This window comes from Ursus maritimus, unplaced genomic scaffold (assembly GCF_017311325.1).
Source record: "Ursus maritimus isolate PB19 unplaced genomic scaffold, ASM1731132v1 scaffold_27, whole genome shotgun sequence".
Classification (NCBI taxonomy): domain Eukaryota; kingdom Metazoa; phylum Chordata; class Mammalia; order Carnivora; family Ursidae; genus Ursus; species Ursus maritimus.
The window spans coordinates 37804901-37824370 of NW_024425230.1; the positions used below are offsets into that span (position 1 = coordinate 37804901).

Genomic DNA, 19470 nt, shown 5'->3' on the forward strand with positions numbered 1-19470 from the left:
TGAGGGCTAAATAACTTGTGTGATTGGGCTAGACTCTTCTCCTTGCCCTCCACCTCCTGTCCTTCACCTAAGCTCAGAACTAAAGGCATCTAATCTCACCTGGCAATTTCCCTGGGCTTTGGAGTTGACCAAAATCTTACAAAGTAAACACTCAGTCTGGTGCCAGCCAAGATGGGAAAAGAGTCTGATTCATTTGTCACCATCCTCCCCTTGTACAGCTGGCCGACCTGCTTTAGCCGTCTGGAGAGGAATCAGCCCTGCAGACAGACATCCAAAGGGTAAGAGAAGAAAACTACCAGGGTGTAGTCAGGTTAAACCCTTAAGGGCTCCGACAAAGAATCATAAAGCACACAGGGACTAGCTACAGCTGGAAGTTATCATCACATGGTTTGAAAGAACAAGAGAGTTGTCACCCAACAGCGGTAGCTCGGGGAACTAGGTAAAAATACCACTCCCATGTTACAAGTGAGGAAACTAAAGAGAAGGAGAAGATAAGGTACATAAGATGTGGAATCCCCAGGGAAAGGAACTTATTCAGTCTGAATGGTCTAGCAGAAGCCAAAGGATACTAAAGAGTCTTGGGGCTGGCTAAGCCACCAGTCTCACTTTGGCCTTCCCCGCTACCAACCGAAAAAGGCCAGGAGTTACTACCAGTTGGGACTACAACTCCCGGCATGCATCTCTGAGCGCTTGGAGCACACTTTTCGAAGGTAGGATCAAGGGACTTTCCGGAAAAACTGCATGTCGGGAATTGTAGTTGTCCCTATTGGGGCTGGCCGCCTGCCGCAGAGTGCTCATTGGCGCCCAGGTCACCGCCCCCTTCCCCTCGCCGCTCATCGGTGTATCACGCATGTACACGCAGCGCGTGCCCACGCCCCCTCCCTGGGCCTAGGACGCAGGCGCGCGCACGCTCCCCAGGCCTGGTAGGCGGAGGGGGGTGGGGGGGAAGAGGAGAGGGAGGGAGGCGCGAAGGCCTGGCTGCCAGGCGGGTGAACTCTGCACTGAGCCTAGGGTCGGCGGGAGGGTTCGAAGCCAAGTTAGCGCTCCCTGCGAATAGGAGTCGGGGCGCTGAGACCCGGAGGACAGCAGGGGGCAAAGCCCCGGCCTAGGCCCAGCGGAGATGTCCGGCTGCGGCGCTTGTACTTGCGGCGCGGCCGCTGCGCGGTTCATCACCTCTTCGGTCGCCTCCGCGCAGAGAGGTAACGAAGTAGTCCCTCACCTGAGCCAGTGGCCCGGGAGTGTGCCGCCTGCGGTGGGGATCCCTGGGAGGGCGAGAGGCCTGCCCCACCCTGAGGGTGTGAGGGGACGCGCGGCGTTTCGTCTGGCACCCCCTCCCTTTCCGCGTGGGATGGGGCTCTGCCAACCTCTGGGGCAGCTGGCTCTCAAATTTGAAGTAAATCCCTTGTGCTCCCCCGCCCGCGCGAATTCAGGCCCCTTGACTTTGGGGCCGGAATGTCGCCACTTAGCAGAATCCCTGAAAGAGACCCCAAATGTTCCTTTCGTTAAAAAGTGTCCCCACACCCTACTCGGAGGTCCGCAGGGTACTGCCACCCGCCCCGGCGGCGGCTTCTCCTCCGGAGGCCGGCCGGGTTCCCTTCGGGCCTGTCGGGGGCTCCAGGAAGGGCTCGGGTGAGGGGCTGCCACTGTTGGGGGTCCCCCTGGGGCCGCGGGGCACCGAGCCGACCGTCCGGGACGCAGGCCGCGCGAGACCCACCGTGTCACTGTCATTGTGCGGCCGCTTACACCAGGACAGAAGCTGGGCTCACAGTCCTCCCGGCGCCGGCAAAACCTCGCGGCCCGCAGGGAAGCGGCCGGGGTGATGGGGGGAAATTCCCGCAGAAATTGTTTTTGAAGTTCTTGGAACGTCTCGGCAGTAGTTGGCCGGTTTTCCCAGCTTGACGGTCCGAGATAGTTTAAGGGTGGCGCTTGTTTACCTTTACTTTCTGTTTATCAGGAGCTTTGAAAGTGTCATGCCAGCCAAGAGATTCCGGAAAAGAAACCATTTTCCTCTTCCCCAAATCTATGAATATCAGACTAGAGGCTAGATCCTGTTATAATCACTTTTGGACAGATTCTTTTTATTTTGGCTTGTCAACTTACGATCCTTGGATAAATTTTAAAAAGTCCCCTTTCCTTGTATTTTAGGTTAATTATAAATGCCCTTACCGTTTACTAAAGGTATATTTTTGCGAGTTTAGTTCACAAAGCGGGTTAAAATGAAGTAATGTGGGCAGAAGCATTTGAAAAGTGATACAGAAAAGTAAAGGAGTGAATTTAGTTCCTAGACATTGTTAAACCTGAACAAGCAGATGTCCTTATTCCCAGGAATTTGGGTTGAAAACGCTTGAACGTGACTTTTAAATTCATTTATTTGACATCTTTTGGGGGGGACCTACTTTGTACTGGACCCTGTTTTCATGCTGGGGACAGAGTGGTGAACAAGTCCTCATCTGCAAGTTTAAACTTTATTGAAGCAGACTAAGAATAATATTATTTCTGCAAGTGGGTAAAGTGTATGTGTGTGTTCTCTTTGGGCAGGGAAGGCTTCTTTGACAAAGTTCTTAATCTGTTCCAGTCAATTGTGCCATAAAATTGAATTATAGGAGGTGTGGTAATTCTTTTTTCTTTTCAGAGCCACCACTGATTTAAAAATGTATCATTAGGTGAAGCAACACAATTTAGTGGCTTTAGATATGATCATCTATTTGTTATTTTAAGTTTGTCATAAGTTTTCAGAAATACTGAACCATCGTTTCCGCTGTAAATTAAGCTGAAAATATGGGATGTTACCTCATATCATTGTAGAATTTAATATTTTTATATGACAGTGAAACAGCAGATGGTTTTCACATTGATTTAAGACTCTCTCAAGGCTTCATTAACATAAAATGTTTATTGTCCATAGTAGAAACTCTGAGTATAAACTAGTCTGCAACATAGAGGTATTTTCTTTAAGGACTTAAAAAACTCCAGGAAGGTTATTTTTAGTTAGGATTCTTGAAAAGAGGAAGAGAGACAAAAGAGAAAGAAAAATCAGAATTGAACTTTAGCTAATTTGTTATTCTTATAAACATAGAGTTAAGAATTTTAGCAATGATATAGGTAAACAAAAAACTTAATCAAAATAGTTTTAACGCCATGAAATTATACAATGAAATAAAAATAAAAGTAGAGATTTCAGAGCTCTCCTTAAGTATAGTGCTTGTCTCTATTTCCATTTGTCAGACTTTAAAAATTTTAAATGGTAGTTTGAAAAATTATTTGGTAAATTGTCATGCTAGATAATGAATCTGTTTTCTTTTCCTGGTGGGCTATGTGTATCTCCAATTTAATGTGTTTTTCCTACTGTTCTCTTTGAATATGAAACCTATAGTAAAGTAGAAATTTTAAATATTTTTCTACCCAAATTGCTTATACTTTTCTATCTCTGTGTATTTTTTTGTATATACATAAATGTATATATTTTTAATGTGTTTTGCATATATAGCAGTCAGTTTGCTTTCTAAATATGTGCATTTAGGAATGCTTGATTCTATTTACAAATTTCTGAATGACAGTAGTTGGTCTGAATTTCGTCGTGAGAATTGTGGGATCAATGTAACTCACCTTGATTTTTGGCTACTTTCTGTCCATGTCTAGTGAAAGGGTTCACCTACTGAGGGTGTAAGTGAAGATGTGAAAATGCTCAAACATGTTGGCGTCCATAATTTTCACGATAGTTGTGTAATGTGCCTACCTTAACAGTTTTTTAGCTAGATTTTAAGTCTCTCTCTTTTGTTAGTTAAATACAATACAAAATAAATAAGGCAAAGTGAATAAATGATAGAGCATCTTTATTTCTGCAGTTGCAAACTTTTTTTTTTTTTTTTTAAGATTTTCTTTATTTTTGAGAGAGAGAGAGAGAGACCCGGCACAAGCAAGGGGGAAGGGCAGAGGGAAAGGGAGAAGCAGACTTCCCGCTGAGTAGGGAGCACGACAGAGCAGGGCTCCATCTCAGGACCCTGAGATCAAGACCAGAGCCAAACGGAGCTGCTTAAGCAAATGAGCCATCCAGGCACCCCTGCAAACTATTTCTTAATAAACATTTCTCTTTTCTTGGCATATTCCTTTTCAGACCAGCAGACTAGTCTTAGTGAAAACCTATCAAACATTTTTAAACTTGAGGAAATCTATTATAGGAGTGATGTTATTTTTCTTTATTCAGAAGTATTCAGGGGTGCCTGGGTGACTCGGTTGAGCATCTGATTCTTGGTTTTGGCTCAGGTCAGGATCTCTGCATCGTGACATCAAGGCCCGAATTGGACTCCCCACTCAGTGGGGAGTCTGCTTGAGATTTTCTCTTTCCCTCTGCCCACCCCTCCCGAAGAGCATGCGCATTTTCTCTCTCTCAAATAAATCTTTAAAAAATACATTTATATTTTATTTTATTATTTTATTTTTTTTAAGATTTTATTTATTTATTTATTTATTTATTTGACAGAGATAGAGACAGCCAGTGAGAGGGAACACAAGCAGGGGGAGTGGGAGAGGAAGAAGCAGGCTCATAGCGGAGGAGCCTGATGTGGGGCTTGATCCCATAACAACTGCGCCACCCAGGCGCCCCAAAAAAATACATATATATTTTAAAAAGTATTCAGAATTCAGGAAACAATAACTTGGGCACAAAATGAAATTTTGAAACTAGTAAAAGCAATAAGCATCTACAAAGTTGCTGGCATTATTTGTTTTTGTTGATTTTTTTTTTTTTTTCCAATTTTTGTTAGAGGTTAGAGATCAGGTGGTTAAGCAAGCATTTAACTTCATTTGCCATTTCATCAATTATACACTTAAATACTGTCATTACAAAAAATAGTAAATTTAAGGCAATTTAAATTTTAAGGCAAATTTAAAATTTTTCATTCTATTTCTAAAATTTAAAGATCAGTTTATCTTTTAGGCTGAATCATTTATGTTTTTTAGAGAATGCTTAGTTTAAGGTTGAATATAGGAAGTCAAATATTTAAAAGTTGAATAAATTATTCTCCTAGTTCTTAGTAGCCCTAAAATCAATGTACCTTTCTCTAGTATTTCTTTTTAAAAAGAGCTGCTCTAAAACTCAGAGCGTTTTATTTGTATGACAAAAGTTTTGTAAATGGTTTAGCTTTTAACTGCCTTCTCTTGTTGCTGCCAACTATTCTTTCGAAATATACTTTACAGAAATATTTCCCTTTTTGACTTTTAGAAGGGTTCTTCACCTGAGGTTCATAGGCCTCCAAAGTGTCCAGGAATAGAATTCAGAAGTTCTGTTGATTTTATTTTTACTAATCACTAACTGAAATATAGCATTTTCTTCAATTCTGAGTGGAGGCCACAACCCACAGTAGTATTAGCAGTATCTGTGAATTTGTCACCAAAGTCACAAATATTTTCTTATCACATTACAGCTGTTCATATCTCAAGGTACTCTTTATACTTTCCACTACTTTGAGATCATGGTAGTTATTTAAAAAGCTGTTAAGGGGGCACCTGGGTGGCTCAGTCTGCTAAGCATGAGCCTTTGGCTCAGGTCAGCCTCTTCTTTATCCATTCATCTGTCTTTGGACACTTGGGCTGCTTCCATAGTTTGGTTATTGTAAAAAATGCTGCAATAAACATAGGGGTGCATGTATCCCTTTGAATTGTGTCTTTGCATTTTTTTGGGTAAATACCCAGTAGTAGTGGGTACTGGATCATAGGGTAGTTCTATTTTTAATTTTTTGAGGAAACTGTGCTGTTTTCCATAGTGGCTGTATCAGTTTGTATTCCCACCAATAGTGTAAGAGGGTGCCTTTTTCTCCACATCCTTGCTAATGCTTGTTGTTTCTTGTGTTTTTGATTTTAGCCATTTTGACAGGTGTGAGGTGATCTCTCATTGTAGTTTTGATTTGATTTCCCTGATGATGACTCATTTTGAGCATCTTTTCACGTGTCTATTGGCCATCTGGATGTCTTCTTTGGAGAAATGTCTGTTTATGTCTTCTGCCCATTTTTTAATTGGATTATTAATTTTTTGGGTGTTGTGTTGTATCTGTTCTTTCTGTATTTTGGATACTAACCCTTTATCAGTATGTGATTTGGGACTATCTTCTCCCATTCAGTAGGTTGCCTTTTAGTTTTGATTGTTTCCTTCACTGTGCAGAAATTTTTATTTTGATGTAGTCTCAGTAGTTTATTTTTGCTTTTATTTCCCTTGCCTCAGGAGACATATCTAGAGAAATGTTGCTATGGCTGATGTCAGAGAAAATATTGCTTGTGCTCTCTTCAAGAATTTTTATGGTTTCAGGTCTCACATTTAGGTCTTTGATCCATTTTGAATTTATTTTTGTGTTTAGTGAAAGAAAGTGGTCCAGTTTCATTCTCACATGTTGCTGTCCAGTTTTCCAAACACCATTGGTTGAGACTGTCTTTTTCCCATTGTGTGTTCATTCCTGCATTATTGAAGATTAATTGACCATATAATTTTGGGTTTATCTCTGGGTTTTCCATTATATTGATCTATGTGTCTATTCTTATGTCAGTACCGTACTGTTTTAATTACTGCAGATAACTTAAAGTCTGGGATTGTGATACCTCCAGTTTTCTTTTTCGTTTTTAAGATTGCTTTGAGTATTCGAGGTCTTTTGTGGTTCCATATAAATTTTAGGATTGTTTGTTCTAGTTCTTTGAAAAATGCTATTGGTATTTTGATAGGGGTTGCATTAAATCTGTAGATTGCTTTGGGTAGTGTGGACATTTTCACAGTATTCTTCCAGCCCATGAGCATGGAATGTCTTTCCATTTCTTTGCATCATCTTGAATTTCTTTCATCAGTGTTTTATAGTTTTCAGAGTATGGATCTTCCACCTCTTTGGTTAACCTTGTTCCTAAATATTTCATTGTTCTTGGTGCAGTTGTAAATGTGATTTTTTTTTTTAATTTCACTTTCTGCTCCTTCATTTTTTTTCTTAAAGATTTTATTTATTTAATTGACAGAGAGATAAGAGGGGGAGAGAGCACAAGCAGGGGGAGTGGGAGAGGGAGAAGCGGGCTCCCTGATGCAGAGCTCCATCCCAGGACCCTGAGATCAAGACCCGAGCTGAAGGCAGATGCTTAACCAGTTAAACACCCAGGCACCCCTGCTGCTTCAGTTTTTAGCATGTGGGAATGCAACAGATTTCTGTACATTGATTTTTGTATCCTGTGACTTTTTGAATTCTTTTATCAGTTCTAGTTTTTTTTTTTTTTTTAAGATTATTTATTTGACAGAGATGGAGACAGCCAGCAAGAGATGGAACACAAGCAGGGGGAGTGGGAGAGGAAGAAGCAGGCTCCCAGCAGAGGAGCCCGATGTGGGGCTCGATCCCGTAACGCCGGGATCACGCCCTGAGCCGAAGGCAGACGCTTAACCGCTGTGCCACCCAGGCGCCCCTCAGTTCTAGTTTTTTGGTGCAGTCTTCAGGGTTTTCTATATTTAGTATCATGTCATCTACAGATAGTGAGAGTTTTACTTTTTCTTTAATAATTTGGATGCCTTTCATTTCTTTGTTATCAAATTGCTGTGGCTAGGACTTACAGTACTATGTTGAATAAAAGTGGTGAGAGTGGACATCCTTATCTTCTTCCTGACCTTAGGAGAAAAGCTCTTAGCTTTTTACCATTGAGTATGATGTTGGCAAAAAGCATATTTAAGAAATATTTTGATAACTACTTCAAATTGGTTTCCTTTGTTATGTATTTTATTCTGTACCTTTAAAAACCTATTTTGAGAAAGTGTCCATCCATAGGCTTCACCAGACTCCCAAAGGAGTTCATGGCACAAAAAAGGTTTAAAACTCCTGATTAGAAGACTACAGTGATTTCTGTGAAGATTTTATTAGATTGGTGAGTGACTAATCATTTAAACTGTTCAGTACAGTGGTTTAAAAAGTGTGATTCCCGGGGCTGCCAGGGTGGCTCAGTCGGTTGGGTGACTGCCTTCGACTCAGGTCATGATCCCAGGGGCCTAGGATCGAGTCCCGCATCAGGCTCCTTGCTTGCCAGGGAGCCTGCTTCTCCCTCTGCCTGCAGCTCCCCCCTGCTTGTTCTCTCTCTCTCTCAAATAAATAAATAAATTCTTAAAAAAAAAAAATTTGTAGTTCCCAGGGGTGGCTGGGTGACACAGCTGGTTGAGCGTCCAACTCTTGTGTTTTGGCTCAGGTCATGATCTCAGGGTTGTAGATTGAACCCCTCGTGGGGTCCATGCTCAGTAGGGAGTTTGATTGAGATTCTGTCTCTGTCTCTCCCTCTGCACCTTCCCCTGCTGGTGCACACGCTTTCTCTCTCTCTCCCTCTCTCTCTTACATAAACAAATCATTAAAAAAAAAAAAAGTGTGATGCCCAGACCAACATCATCAGTATTAACCTGGCATTTTGTTAGAAATACGTTCTTGGGTCCCACCTCAGACCTTCTGAGTCAGAACCAGGGAATATTCCTTGCACTCTGTTTTATTTCAGCAAGCTCTCCAGGTAATCCTGGTGTGGTGCATGCTCAAGTTGGAGAACCACTGGTTTAGTTTTTATGGCATCTTGTTGGTGCAGCCCATAGATTATAGTATGTTAAAACTGCATCAGAGCTAGCCCCATCCCAGGACCCCGAGGTCATGACCTGAGCAGAAGGCGGACGCTTAACTCACTGAGCCACTCAGGCATCCCTAGCAAAGAAATTTTTAAATTTAGAAGTTTAGATGACATGAACATGTTTTTCAGGTAGTATTTTCTGTGGTAACTTTATGGTTGCAGTGGTTTCATATGTTACTTGGTGAGTTATTTAAGGTGAAGGACTAATTTTTTTTTTCTATTCAGAATAAGTAGACTTTAAAAGGATCATGTTCATAGTTTTTATTTCTCTTAAATTCCTGAAGATAATTTCCTTTCAGCTTTTCTTCCTTTTTTTTTTTTTTAGATTTATTTATTTATTTATTTATATGACAGAGAGAGACAGCCAGTGAGAGAGGGAACACAGGCAGGGGGAGTGGGAGAGGAAGAAGCAGGCTCCCAGCGGAGGAGCCCGATGTGGGGCTTGATCCCAGAAGGCTGGGATCACGCCCTGAGCCAAAGGCAGACGCCCAACGACTGAGCCACCCAGGCACCCCTCCTTTCAGCTTTTCTTACATTAGATATTGTAAATTGATAAACACTATTTTGAAAGATACATTTTATCGTAAATGGTATATAATACACTGATATTTTAGAGTTAAGTTTTATTCTCTTTTTTAAGGTTTTATTTATTTGTCAGAGAGAGAGCTCACAAGCAGGGGGGAGCAGCAGGCAGAGGGAAAAGCAGGCTCCCTGGTGAGCAAGGAGCCTGATGCAGGACTTGATCCCATGCCCCTAGGATCATGACTTGAGCCAAGGCAGATGCTTAACCGACTGAGCCACCCAGGTGTCCCAGTGTTAAATTTTATTCTAAACATCCAAGTACAAATAGTCTCAGTATGGCTTGTTGTAATTGTAGTTTTCTTTGTGGATACATTGTAATGGTTCAGTTAAAAAGTTACATTTGTTAAATAGATTATAATAATTATTATGCTACCATTCATACTAATTTATGGATGTTTTCTTTTTCCATTTTTTAAAAATTTAAATTCAGTTAATTAACATATAATGTATTGTTGGTTTCAGAGGTAGAGGTCAGTGATTCAACAGTCTTATGTAATACCCAGTGTTTATTACATCGCATGTCCTTCCTAATGCCTGTCACCCAGTTACCCCATTCCCCCACCTCCTTCCCCTCCAGCAACCCTCAGTTTGTTTCCTCTGATAAAAGAGTCTCTTATGGTTTTTCTCCCTCTCTGGTTTCATCTTGTTTTATTTTTTCCTCTCTTCCCCTATGATCCTGTTTTGTTTCTTAAATTCCACATATGAGTGAGATCATATGATAATGGTCTTTCTCCGATTGACTAATTTTGCTTAGCATAATACCCTCTAGTTCTATCCCCTTGTTGCAAATGGCAGGATTTAATTTTTTTTTTTTTTGGTGGCGAGTAGTATTCCATAATTTATGGATGTTTTTAAACACACACAAAATAGGACAAGGGACACCCAAATACCCATCACCCAGCCTTAATGTCCATTAACTTTCTGTATTATTGATTTCATCCATCCTTTCCACCATTACTTTTTCTAGATTTGCTTTTTAGATTGACACAGTCTTTAAACTGTATTATGTCCTTTGAAAAACATTAATGTTTAGCTTAAAATTCATGAACTATGTTTAATCTCATCCTAATGAGAGTAATGGCTATCATTTACTGCAAAAAAAAAAAAAAAAGGAAACGTTACACTTGAGAAAATTTGAAATGTCTTTTGAAAACATCACTTAGAAGAAAAACATCAAATGTAGTTTATTTTTTTTAATATTAATATTCAAGTTTAATAGTGTGAAGCAAAATTTTCCAGTCTGGATTAGGGACTAGTGTATCATAAACATTAATTCTTTTTTAGTGTTTGTGAATTTATATAGAGATGAGAAAGTTTATATATATCTTTCCTGATAAGTTTGATGGTTTTATTTTTGTATTTTGTGGAACTGGAGATGGCCTAGGGCAGTAAATAGCTAAAGAAACTAGGTCCAGCAGTGCACACAAATGTGTGGGAAAATTGGAGTTAAGTCAGTTGTATAACTAAGCAGTTGCTTTTCAGTTGTTTGGAGGACATTATTTTATTTATTTATTTTTAGAGAGGGAGAAGGGGTGGGGAGGGGCAGAAGGGAGAGGGAGAGAAAGAAAATCTTAGACTCCGTGCCCAGCGCAGAGCCCAAGGCAGGGCTTGATCTCACAACCCTGAAATCATGACCTCAGCTGAAATAGAGAGTCAGACATTAAACCAACTGAGCCACCCAGGCTCCCCTCAAAAGATGAAGGACGTAATTTTAAGCCCGTTTTTGCATTTGGATACAATATGTACATATGTGTATGATCTCTTAAAAGACCTAACAGACAGAAATAAAAATGTAAAGCCTGAGGTGAGAATTTTGCAGGGAATAAAATGAGGGAGATAAAATCAGTTTCTTAAATTTACTTAAAACTTGAACCCCTTCCCCCCTTTCTGTTATTACCTGCCAACAGTGCTCTGATACACTGCTGAGAAACTTCTTTGGCGATTCATTAAGATTCATTAATGTAAATTAGCTTATGAGTAGCCCTACAGTACTCAGTACTGAAGTCTGGAATTTTGTTTAACCTAAGACCATTCGATTTTCTTGTGTAGAAAACACTCTTTTAAAGATCACCTTGGGGAATGCTGCCTTACAGTATGCAGAGTGACTCTTTGCCACTGACTATAATTTATTTAGGGGTTTATTTTGTATTTATACGGTCGGCCAACAGTGATCCCATGGACCAAAACTGGCCACACCCATTTGTTTACATATTGTTTGTTTTCATGTTACAGAGTAGTTAGAACTGAGACTACATGGCCCAGAAAGCTGAAAATATTTACTGTCCTGGTCCTTTACAGAAGAAGTTTGCCACAGAAGTCAGTGATTAATCTATACCCTTTTTAACAATTTTAACTTCAAATATGGTAAAAGGTTAAAATGTTGAAAGCAGGATAATGATTACAAATATTTACTGTATTAAGGGTTTTTTTTTATAGGATTGAAATATTTCATTAAAACATGTAGTTAATGAATGCGAGTAACTTTTTAAAGAACATTTGAAGTTTGTTTTCATTATTGCAGATATTACCCCCTGGTAGTCAAAGAGATAAGAGTTTACGTCAATTGCTTATTTTCATTGGTAAAAATACTGTAAGAAGAATAAGAACATAGGGTGTAAATGGCCTTTTTCCCCTACAGGTGAGGCAGATGTTGTGCTTCCCTCTCACACTTTCAAAGAGCCACTCATTGTTATAACCTGGGTGGTCTTTCCTCACTTCCAGACAACAGGCCCAGAAAGAAACATCTTTATTTACCTGGAATCTGCAGGCCCAGGTCTGGCCTGTTTTTAAGGGTGCTTTGCCTCTGATGGTGTCACTGTTTTCTCTACCATTTTGTTACTACTGCTGTGAAAACTATAGCCTTTTCAACCTCCTTTATACATAAGGAATTTTTGTTTTCAGGAAATTTATTGAAGGCATGTTAATATTTGATGTGTAGACTAATAAATTTCATTATATTTCTAGGTATCTCTTGTGGTCGCATTCATATACCTGTTTTAGGAAGGCTCGGGACCTTTGAAACTCAGATTCTACGAAGAGCTCCCTTTAGAACCTTTACAGAAACACCAGCATACTTTGCATCAAAAGATGGGATAAGTAAAGATGGCTCTGGAGATGGAAATAAGGTATTTAACTTTATTGGCATCTATGTACATATTTGAGTTCCTTCCTTCAAACATTAAATGTAATAATAGTATTCCCTATTCTGTCGATTTATGTTTTCTGTAGGAAATGTGAAATATATAAAATGATATGAAGAATTTTATATAATTTTATTTTGTGTTTTAGTTTCAACCATAAAATAGTTTTATAAGCATTGCACTTAGCAGTAGTTAAAATTTCTAACACTCCAAAGTAATAAAGGAGCTACATTAAATAATCTATGGAGCCAGCACTCTGTAGGATTGAATTAGGAATAGCCACCATTTCCTGCTTTCACATAACTCTTAACAATTCATGATAGTATAAACCCCACTTCATTCTCTACCTAAAAATTTTTAGTATCTCTACGACTTAATGTTGGACTACTCTGTAGTTAGCAAGTAGATGATCAGTGATTATATTGAGTTAGTGAATTATTATCAATTTTCTTTATTGTGTGAATTTCACTAATACTTGAGTTACTGTTGTATGCAAGACAAAATGCTAGGTGCTTTCATATCCACACTTAATCCTAATAGGATTCTCTAAAGTAGGTAAAATTATCCCCATTTTAGAGATGAGGAAAGTTAGATTCAAAGAAGTTACGAGTCACTACTTATCAAGATATAGCTCCTGATTCAATTTCACTGAAATGTATTTTACCTGTATTAACTTTTTTTTCCTAGTGTTAATTGAGTCATGGAAAGAAAGCTGTTTATTGTACGTGCTGGGTCATACTTTGTGAAGAAGGAATACAGATAAACATATGTGTTTACTAGAACTGATTTTATTTTTCTGGTGAATAGATCTTTTGATATCTATGATAGAGATATACTAATAATTCCATTCTAGAAATCATAAAAATTGTAAGATTAATTACAACCTATCTTGCTTATATTTAAGTTACATATAAAATGGTTGCCTGAAAGTAATAATTGACACTCTCTCTTTTTCTTCTCTACTTACATTAGAAATCAGCAAGTGAGGGAAGCAGTAAAAAATCAGGCTCTGGGAATTCAGGAAAAGGTGGAAACCAGCTGAGGTGTCCTAAGTGTGGTGACTTGTGCACTCATGTAGAGACCTTTGTGTGTAAGTATTACTTCTTCTGTTGTTCTTTTTCTCTACCTTTTCTAGAAATCATAGACTGCGTAGAAATATATAAATTATATAAGCCAAAGTAATGTTCTTTCTGAACTCACATGATTCTCTCTTATGTTTACCAGATAACTAAAAGTCCCCAGGACTGGTAATACTTTGCACGGTGGTATAAGAAATAATTTAAGAAAACAATTTGCTTCTTTAATTTGTGTGTGTGTATGTGTGTGTGTGTGTGTGTCTATTTCAAATTTGGATTTTGTGAGTGTTCCTGTATGTGATAATTGAGCTGTAGGAGAAGCAAGGCTTATTTATGCTATATTTATTACTCTATTCTTCTAGGAGAAGCAAGGCTTATTTATGCTATATTTATTACTCTATTCTTCTAGGAGAAGCAAGGCTTATTTATGCTATATTTATTACTCTATTCTTCAAATACCTGTTGAGCATCTCATATAGCTGGCGAGGTCAGTCATTCAGATACTAAGGTATTTTCCCTGAGTAACCACAGGAGCTAAGCCCTCAATTCTGGAAAGTGTATGATAATTATGAACAATTCAGACACTAAGAGAAGGAAGAAATCAACAGTCCTACTTTTGCTGTTAGTGTCAGTAGCTCTCTCTGAAATACAAAGATGCTACTACAAATCTTGCGTTTCGTGAATCAGATAACTCATCTCCTACATGATTAGAGTTAATGGTAAGGATTCAAGAGTAAATCATGTTGCACTACCATGTCAGCCTTCCTATATAGTCAAACTGTGAAAAGGTCAGTGGTGAGGTTTGGCAGAAGTTTCAGTTTCTCAGGGCGCCTGGGTGGCACAGTCTTTAAGCGTCTGCCTTTGGCTCAGGGCGTGATCCCGGCGTTCTGAGTTCGAGCCCCGCATCAGGCTCCTCGGCTGGTAGCCTGCTTCTTCCTCTCTCACTCCCCTTGCCTGTGTTCCCTCTCTCGCTGGCTGTCTCTCTGTCAAATAAATAAATAAAATCTTTAAAAAAAAAAAAAAAAGAAGAAGTTTCAGTTTCTCATGATTAGCTGGAGAGGATTCTCTATATTCTAACCCAAATATTGAGAGTTGGGTTACAGTTTCACATTTATCATTAATATTAATTGGCCACTATATGAAAAAATACTGTTATATGTAGCATTGTTTTATTGTTTTGGAAAGACTTTTAAAGTAGTTCCATTCTATAGGTGGAATGTTTGAGGTTCTCTTCATGGTGTTGCCTTGTAAGAGAGCAAAGAGAAGAATCAGTTTAAATGAATATTAATTTGGTTGCAAAATAAAATGAAAGAATTAGATGATATTACTTCTAAATAATGTTTGCTATTAACAAATTTGGTGTGAAATAATAAAACTCTAAAAGGTCTGAGAATTGCTCTGTTCATAATGGCAGTGTCATATTAACATATATTTTAATCAAGAGTTTTGTAATTTTTTTTTCCAGAGAAAGATTTCAATCTTTGTTGACTCTAACAATAATTCCTTAGAGTAAAAAAGGAAACTTTTAAAGTTTAAAATATAAAAAATATTTAATAAATGCCAGTGTATACAATTTTATTATCATAATCTTATTTTTGTCAGGACAAAAATGAAAATATCCTTATTTTTATAAGTGAAGAAGCTAAGATTTAGCAAGTTCAAGTGACTCATCCACGGTCACAGAGCAGTGAGGATTTGCTATTCAGAAGTTCCTATCCCATACTTTTTTTTTCCTAAAGATTTATTCATTTAGTTGAGAGAGAGAAAGCACACAAGCAGGAGGGGCAGAGGGAGAAGGGGAGAGAGAATCTCAAGCAGACTCTGTGCTGGGCCCAGAGCCCGATGCAGGGCTCAGTCTCAAAACCCATCTCACGACTGTGAGATCATGTCCTGAGCTGGAACCAAGAGTTGGACACTTAACTGATTGTATCACCCAAGCGCCCCTCTCTCATACATTTTTAGCAACTGGAATTCTCTTTGGATAAACTAGCTCCAATTGAGATTAAATTTATTTTTACACAGTGTTTTCAAAACTCGCCAGGTTGTATTAATCACTGAGAATGGTTGTTAGACATGCAGAGTCTCTCCTTCCCTGGAGATGAGATTCTGTAGATGTTGAGTGATATGTTTAACAATGAGATCAAGTATGGAAAACACTCTTCCTTGTGTTATCTAATCAACTCAAAGCTGAGGTTGTTTCCTTTCGGAATTCTAATTGGGGAGGCGGAATGTGGGAGTAGAGAATGGGGAAGAAAAGAATAAAAGAAGAGTAGATACTTAACACATAATTTAGTAAGCCAGCGTCTATTGGGACAGCCACTACTAGGCTCAGAAAATAAACACAAATGAACATGGCACTGTCCTATCTCTAGAGCTTTACTGCATGGGAGTGATAGGCCCCCACCAGTGAGACAGGGCCCTCCTGTCTTGATTTTGCTGACCCATAATACAGGTCTCTTGAAAGCTGAGAATCTTCTGTGTCTACTCACCGAAAATAGAAGAGTTTTGTTGAAGCTGAGTTTATTCATTTTGTTTGAATCTACATTTATTTGGTTATTGGTTCACAAACATCTTTTTATGTACTTTTTGATCTTGTATCTTTTTTTTTCTTGAGTTATAAGAAAGCTTTGTGTATTCTGAATACTAGACCTTTATCCAGATATGTGATTTAAATAGTTTCTCTCATTCTATGGGTAGTTCTTTCCTTTTAAATACCATATTACAGGAGTCAACAAACTTTTACTATGAAAGACCAAATAGTAAAAACTTCAGGCTTCGTGGGTCCTGTAGTCTGTGTTGCAACTATTCTCCTGCGCTGTTAAAGTGGAAAAGCAATCGGAGACAATGTCAATGAATGAGGATCACTGTGTTCCTATAAAACTTTGCATATAGACACTGAAATTTGAATTTCGTTTCTTTGTTTCCCAAAGTGTAAAAACTATCAGCTCATGGACCTTGCTGTATATATTCCATTCTCACAAGTATATTTGTAGTGACTTTTATGTTCTCTCACAGTGGTATTGTTTGACTTTGTTGAAATAAAATACCATTTTTTATAGGTAGCATTATGAATATATTGAAAATCATCAGAAATTGAAATAAGAATAATATCTAAGAAATTTTTCTTTTTAGAGAGAGAAAGTGGAGAGAGCACAAGGGGGGAGGGGCAGAGGAAGAGGGAGAAGGAGAGTGTGAGAATTTTAAGCAGGCTCCACCCTCAGCATGAGCCTGATGCAGGGCTCCATCTCACGACCCTGAGATATGACCTGAACTGAAATCAAGAGTCAGACACTTAACCAACTGAGCCACCCAGGTGCCCCATCTAATAAATTTTTTTATTGTAAGGACTAATATATACTGTTCTTCAGTTTTGCCTCTTTATTTTTTACTTATTTTTTAAAATATTTTATTTATTTATTTGACAGAGAGCACAAGCAGGGGGAACAGGGGGAACAGTAGAAGGAGAGGGAGAAGCAGGCTCCCCGCCGAGCAGGGAACCTGATGCGGGGCTCGATCCCAGGACCCTGAGATCATTTCCTGAGCTGAAGGCAGATCCTTAACCATCTGAGCCACCCAGGCGTCCCTCTTTTGCCTTTTTAAATAGTAACTTGTCAAACTTGAATAGTTTCCCCACTTTTATATTAAAAGATAGAATCTTTAGTTGTTTTTTTATGTATATAGTACTTTTTGAAGGCTTACTGTACTTACATGTCTTCTACAATAGGAATTAAACTTTTCTGTTTGGTTTGGAGATTTTATGTTGGACCCTGAAACTTGTTCAAAATCGTGAAGAACTTTGATTTAAACAAATCTGAGAAAGTTTTTATTGAGGTAGTCTTTCTGTCATTGGCATACTATACAAGCATGTTTACTGGGATTAGTATTCTGCATATGAAGGAATATAGTATACTTATAGTAATCATTTAAAGGAAAGTGGTTTATTTATCCCCTGATAATTTAACAAAATTAGATTTTGCCGCTTGTCTTCAGGAGTAAAAAATAAGCATTGCAATGCTTGTATTTTTTTTCCCAAAATAGCATTTTGAGAAATAAAATTGAACTTGGGTATGTGGTGAATATGTTTCGTTGTAAAATCGATATTGTGATGTTCAAGTAGAATGTAAGCAACCCTTCTACAGTGCAGTCTGTTGTGAGTCTCTTTCCCTTTGACCTAATTTCTTTAGAGAAATATTTTGTTCTTGTGTTCTCAAGCCAGATATTCCTGTCATTCAGCCTGAACTAGATCAGAGGCTTCTCTGCCCTTTAATCCTTGCCTTGTTTACCATCAGTAACAGCTGTAAGGTGATGCTTCATTATAAAGTAAAGGCATTGAGACTATCTTTCCCACTGGTGGAGAATGGTGAAAATGTATTGGGGTTTGTGCGAATCAAAGGTACTTGGAATAGCTTGGTCTTTAGGTAAGCCTTTGTAGGTGATCAATACATAGAAAACATGGATGATGTCTCTTCTAGTTTAAAATTTGCTGCTAGGGGCACCTGGGTGGCTTAGTTAAGCAGCTGCCTTCAGCTCAGGTCATGATCCCAGGGTCCTTGAAAGAGCCCCCCGGTCGGGCTCTCTACTCAGTGGGGAGTCTGCTTCTCCCTCTCCCTCTGTGCTCTTGTTCTCTCTCTAGTAAATAAATAAATAATAAAATAAAATGAAATTTGCTGCTAGAATTTATCCAGAATGTATTTTTTGTTAGCCTTGTGTTTAAGGATAGATACATATTAAATTGATTGAATTAATAGATTTATTTTTGAGATACAGAATTGTCTGGGTTTTTTTAAAGATTTATATTATTTATTTGAGAGAGTGAGAGAGAGAGCAAGCACAAGCAGGAGAGGGGCAGAGGGAGAAAGAGAAGCAGACTCCCTGCTGAGTAGGGAGCCCGATGCAGGGCGGGACTGCAGGACCTTGACCTGAAACAAAGGCAGATGCCGAACCGACTGAGCCACCCAGGTGCCGCTGTCTTTTTTTTTTTTTTTTTTAATAATTGGATTATTTTGTGAAGATTTAGGTGTGCTTACCAGTACAGTTTTTCTGGTAATCTGTGGCTAGGTAGTTACAATATTCCCAAAGGAGAGAGATTCTCATAGTTTTATTTTTAAAATTGTTTTATTTTAAATTCAGTTTAATTAACATATACTGTATTATTAGTTTCAGAGGTCGAATTCAGTAATTCATCAGTTGCATACAACCCAGCGCTCATTCCATCAAGTGCCCTCCTTAATGCCCATCACCCAGTTATCCCATCCCCCTACATACCTCCCCTCCAGCCACCCTCAGGTTGTTCATAGTTAAGAGTCTCTTATGGTTTGCCTCCCTCTCTGTTTTCTTCTTATTTTTCCTTCCTTTTCCCTATGTTCATCTGTTTTTTTCCTTCAATTCCACATATGGGTGAAATGCTCTGGTATTTGTCTTTCTCTGACTGACTTATTTTGCTTAGCATAATAGCCTCTAGTTCTATCCCACATTGTTGCAAATGGCAAGATTTCATTTTTTTTGTTGGCTGAGTAATATTCCAGTGTGTGTGTGTGTGTGTGTGTGTGTGTGTGTGTGTGTGTGTAGCACATCCTCTGAATCCATTGATGTGTCAATGACATATGGGCTCTTCCCATATTTTGGCTGTTGTGGACGTTGCTGCTATAAACATCGGGGTGCACGTGCCCCTTCAGAGGTTCTCATAGTTTTAAAAATTATTTTTCTTTGCAGTTTTAGCTGTCTAGTTAGATTACACAAAGGTAACACAAAAATGTATTACCCAGACCTACCAGCATATAACTAATTCCTGTGTAGTATTTGCTCTGTATCTGTTAGTAATCTGCATGAGATTCTCTTCTGTGCTGCTTTCCAAGGTCCCCAGTTACCATTAGTAGGGTTGGGCTTGGAGAAGATTAAGAGTTTATGTCCATGTACCTGTATCCTATAGCTGTGTTTTACAAGGAGAGAAAAAAATAGATCACCTTTGGTTTAGCACAGGATATTCTATAGCTGATGCACTGACACTGAGACACCCTTTTACCCACACCTTTATTTTTTAATTTAAAAATTTTTTTTGC

At 38.8% G+C, this 19470-nt stretch overlaps 1 protein-coding gene across 1 annotated transcript in view; it reads left to right on the plus strand.

Moving 5' to 3' along the window:
* The first annotated feature begins 966 nt into the window (after positions 1-966).
* Positions 967-19470, plus strand: part of CLPX (caseinolytic mitochondrial matrix peptidase chaperone subunit X) — a 41683-nt gene continuing 23179 nt past the window's right edge. The window contains exons 1-3 of the mRNA XM_008708588.2: positions 967-1199; positions 12160-12320; positions 13308-13425. Of these exons, the coding sequence (XP_008706810.2) occupies positions 1121-1199; positions 12160-12320; positions 13308-13425 (358 nt within the window). The 5' untranslated portion in view covers positions 967-1120. The remainder of the gene's footprint in view (positions 1200-12159; positions 12321-13307; positions 13426-19470) is intronic.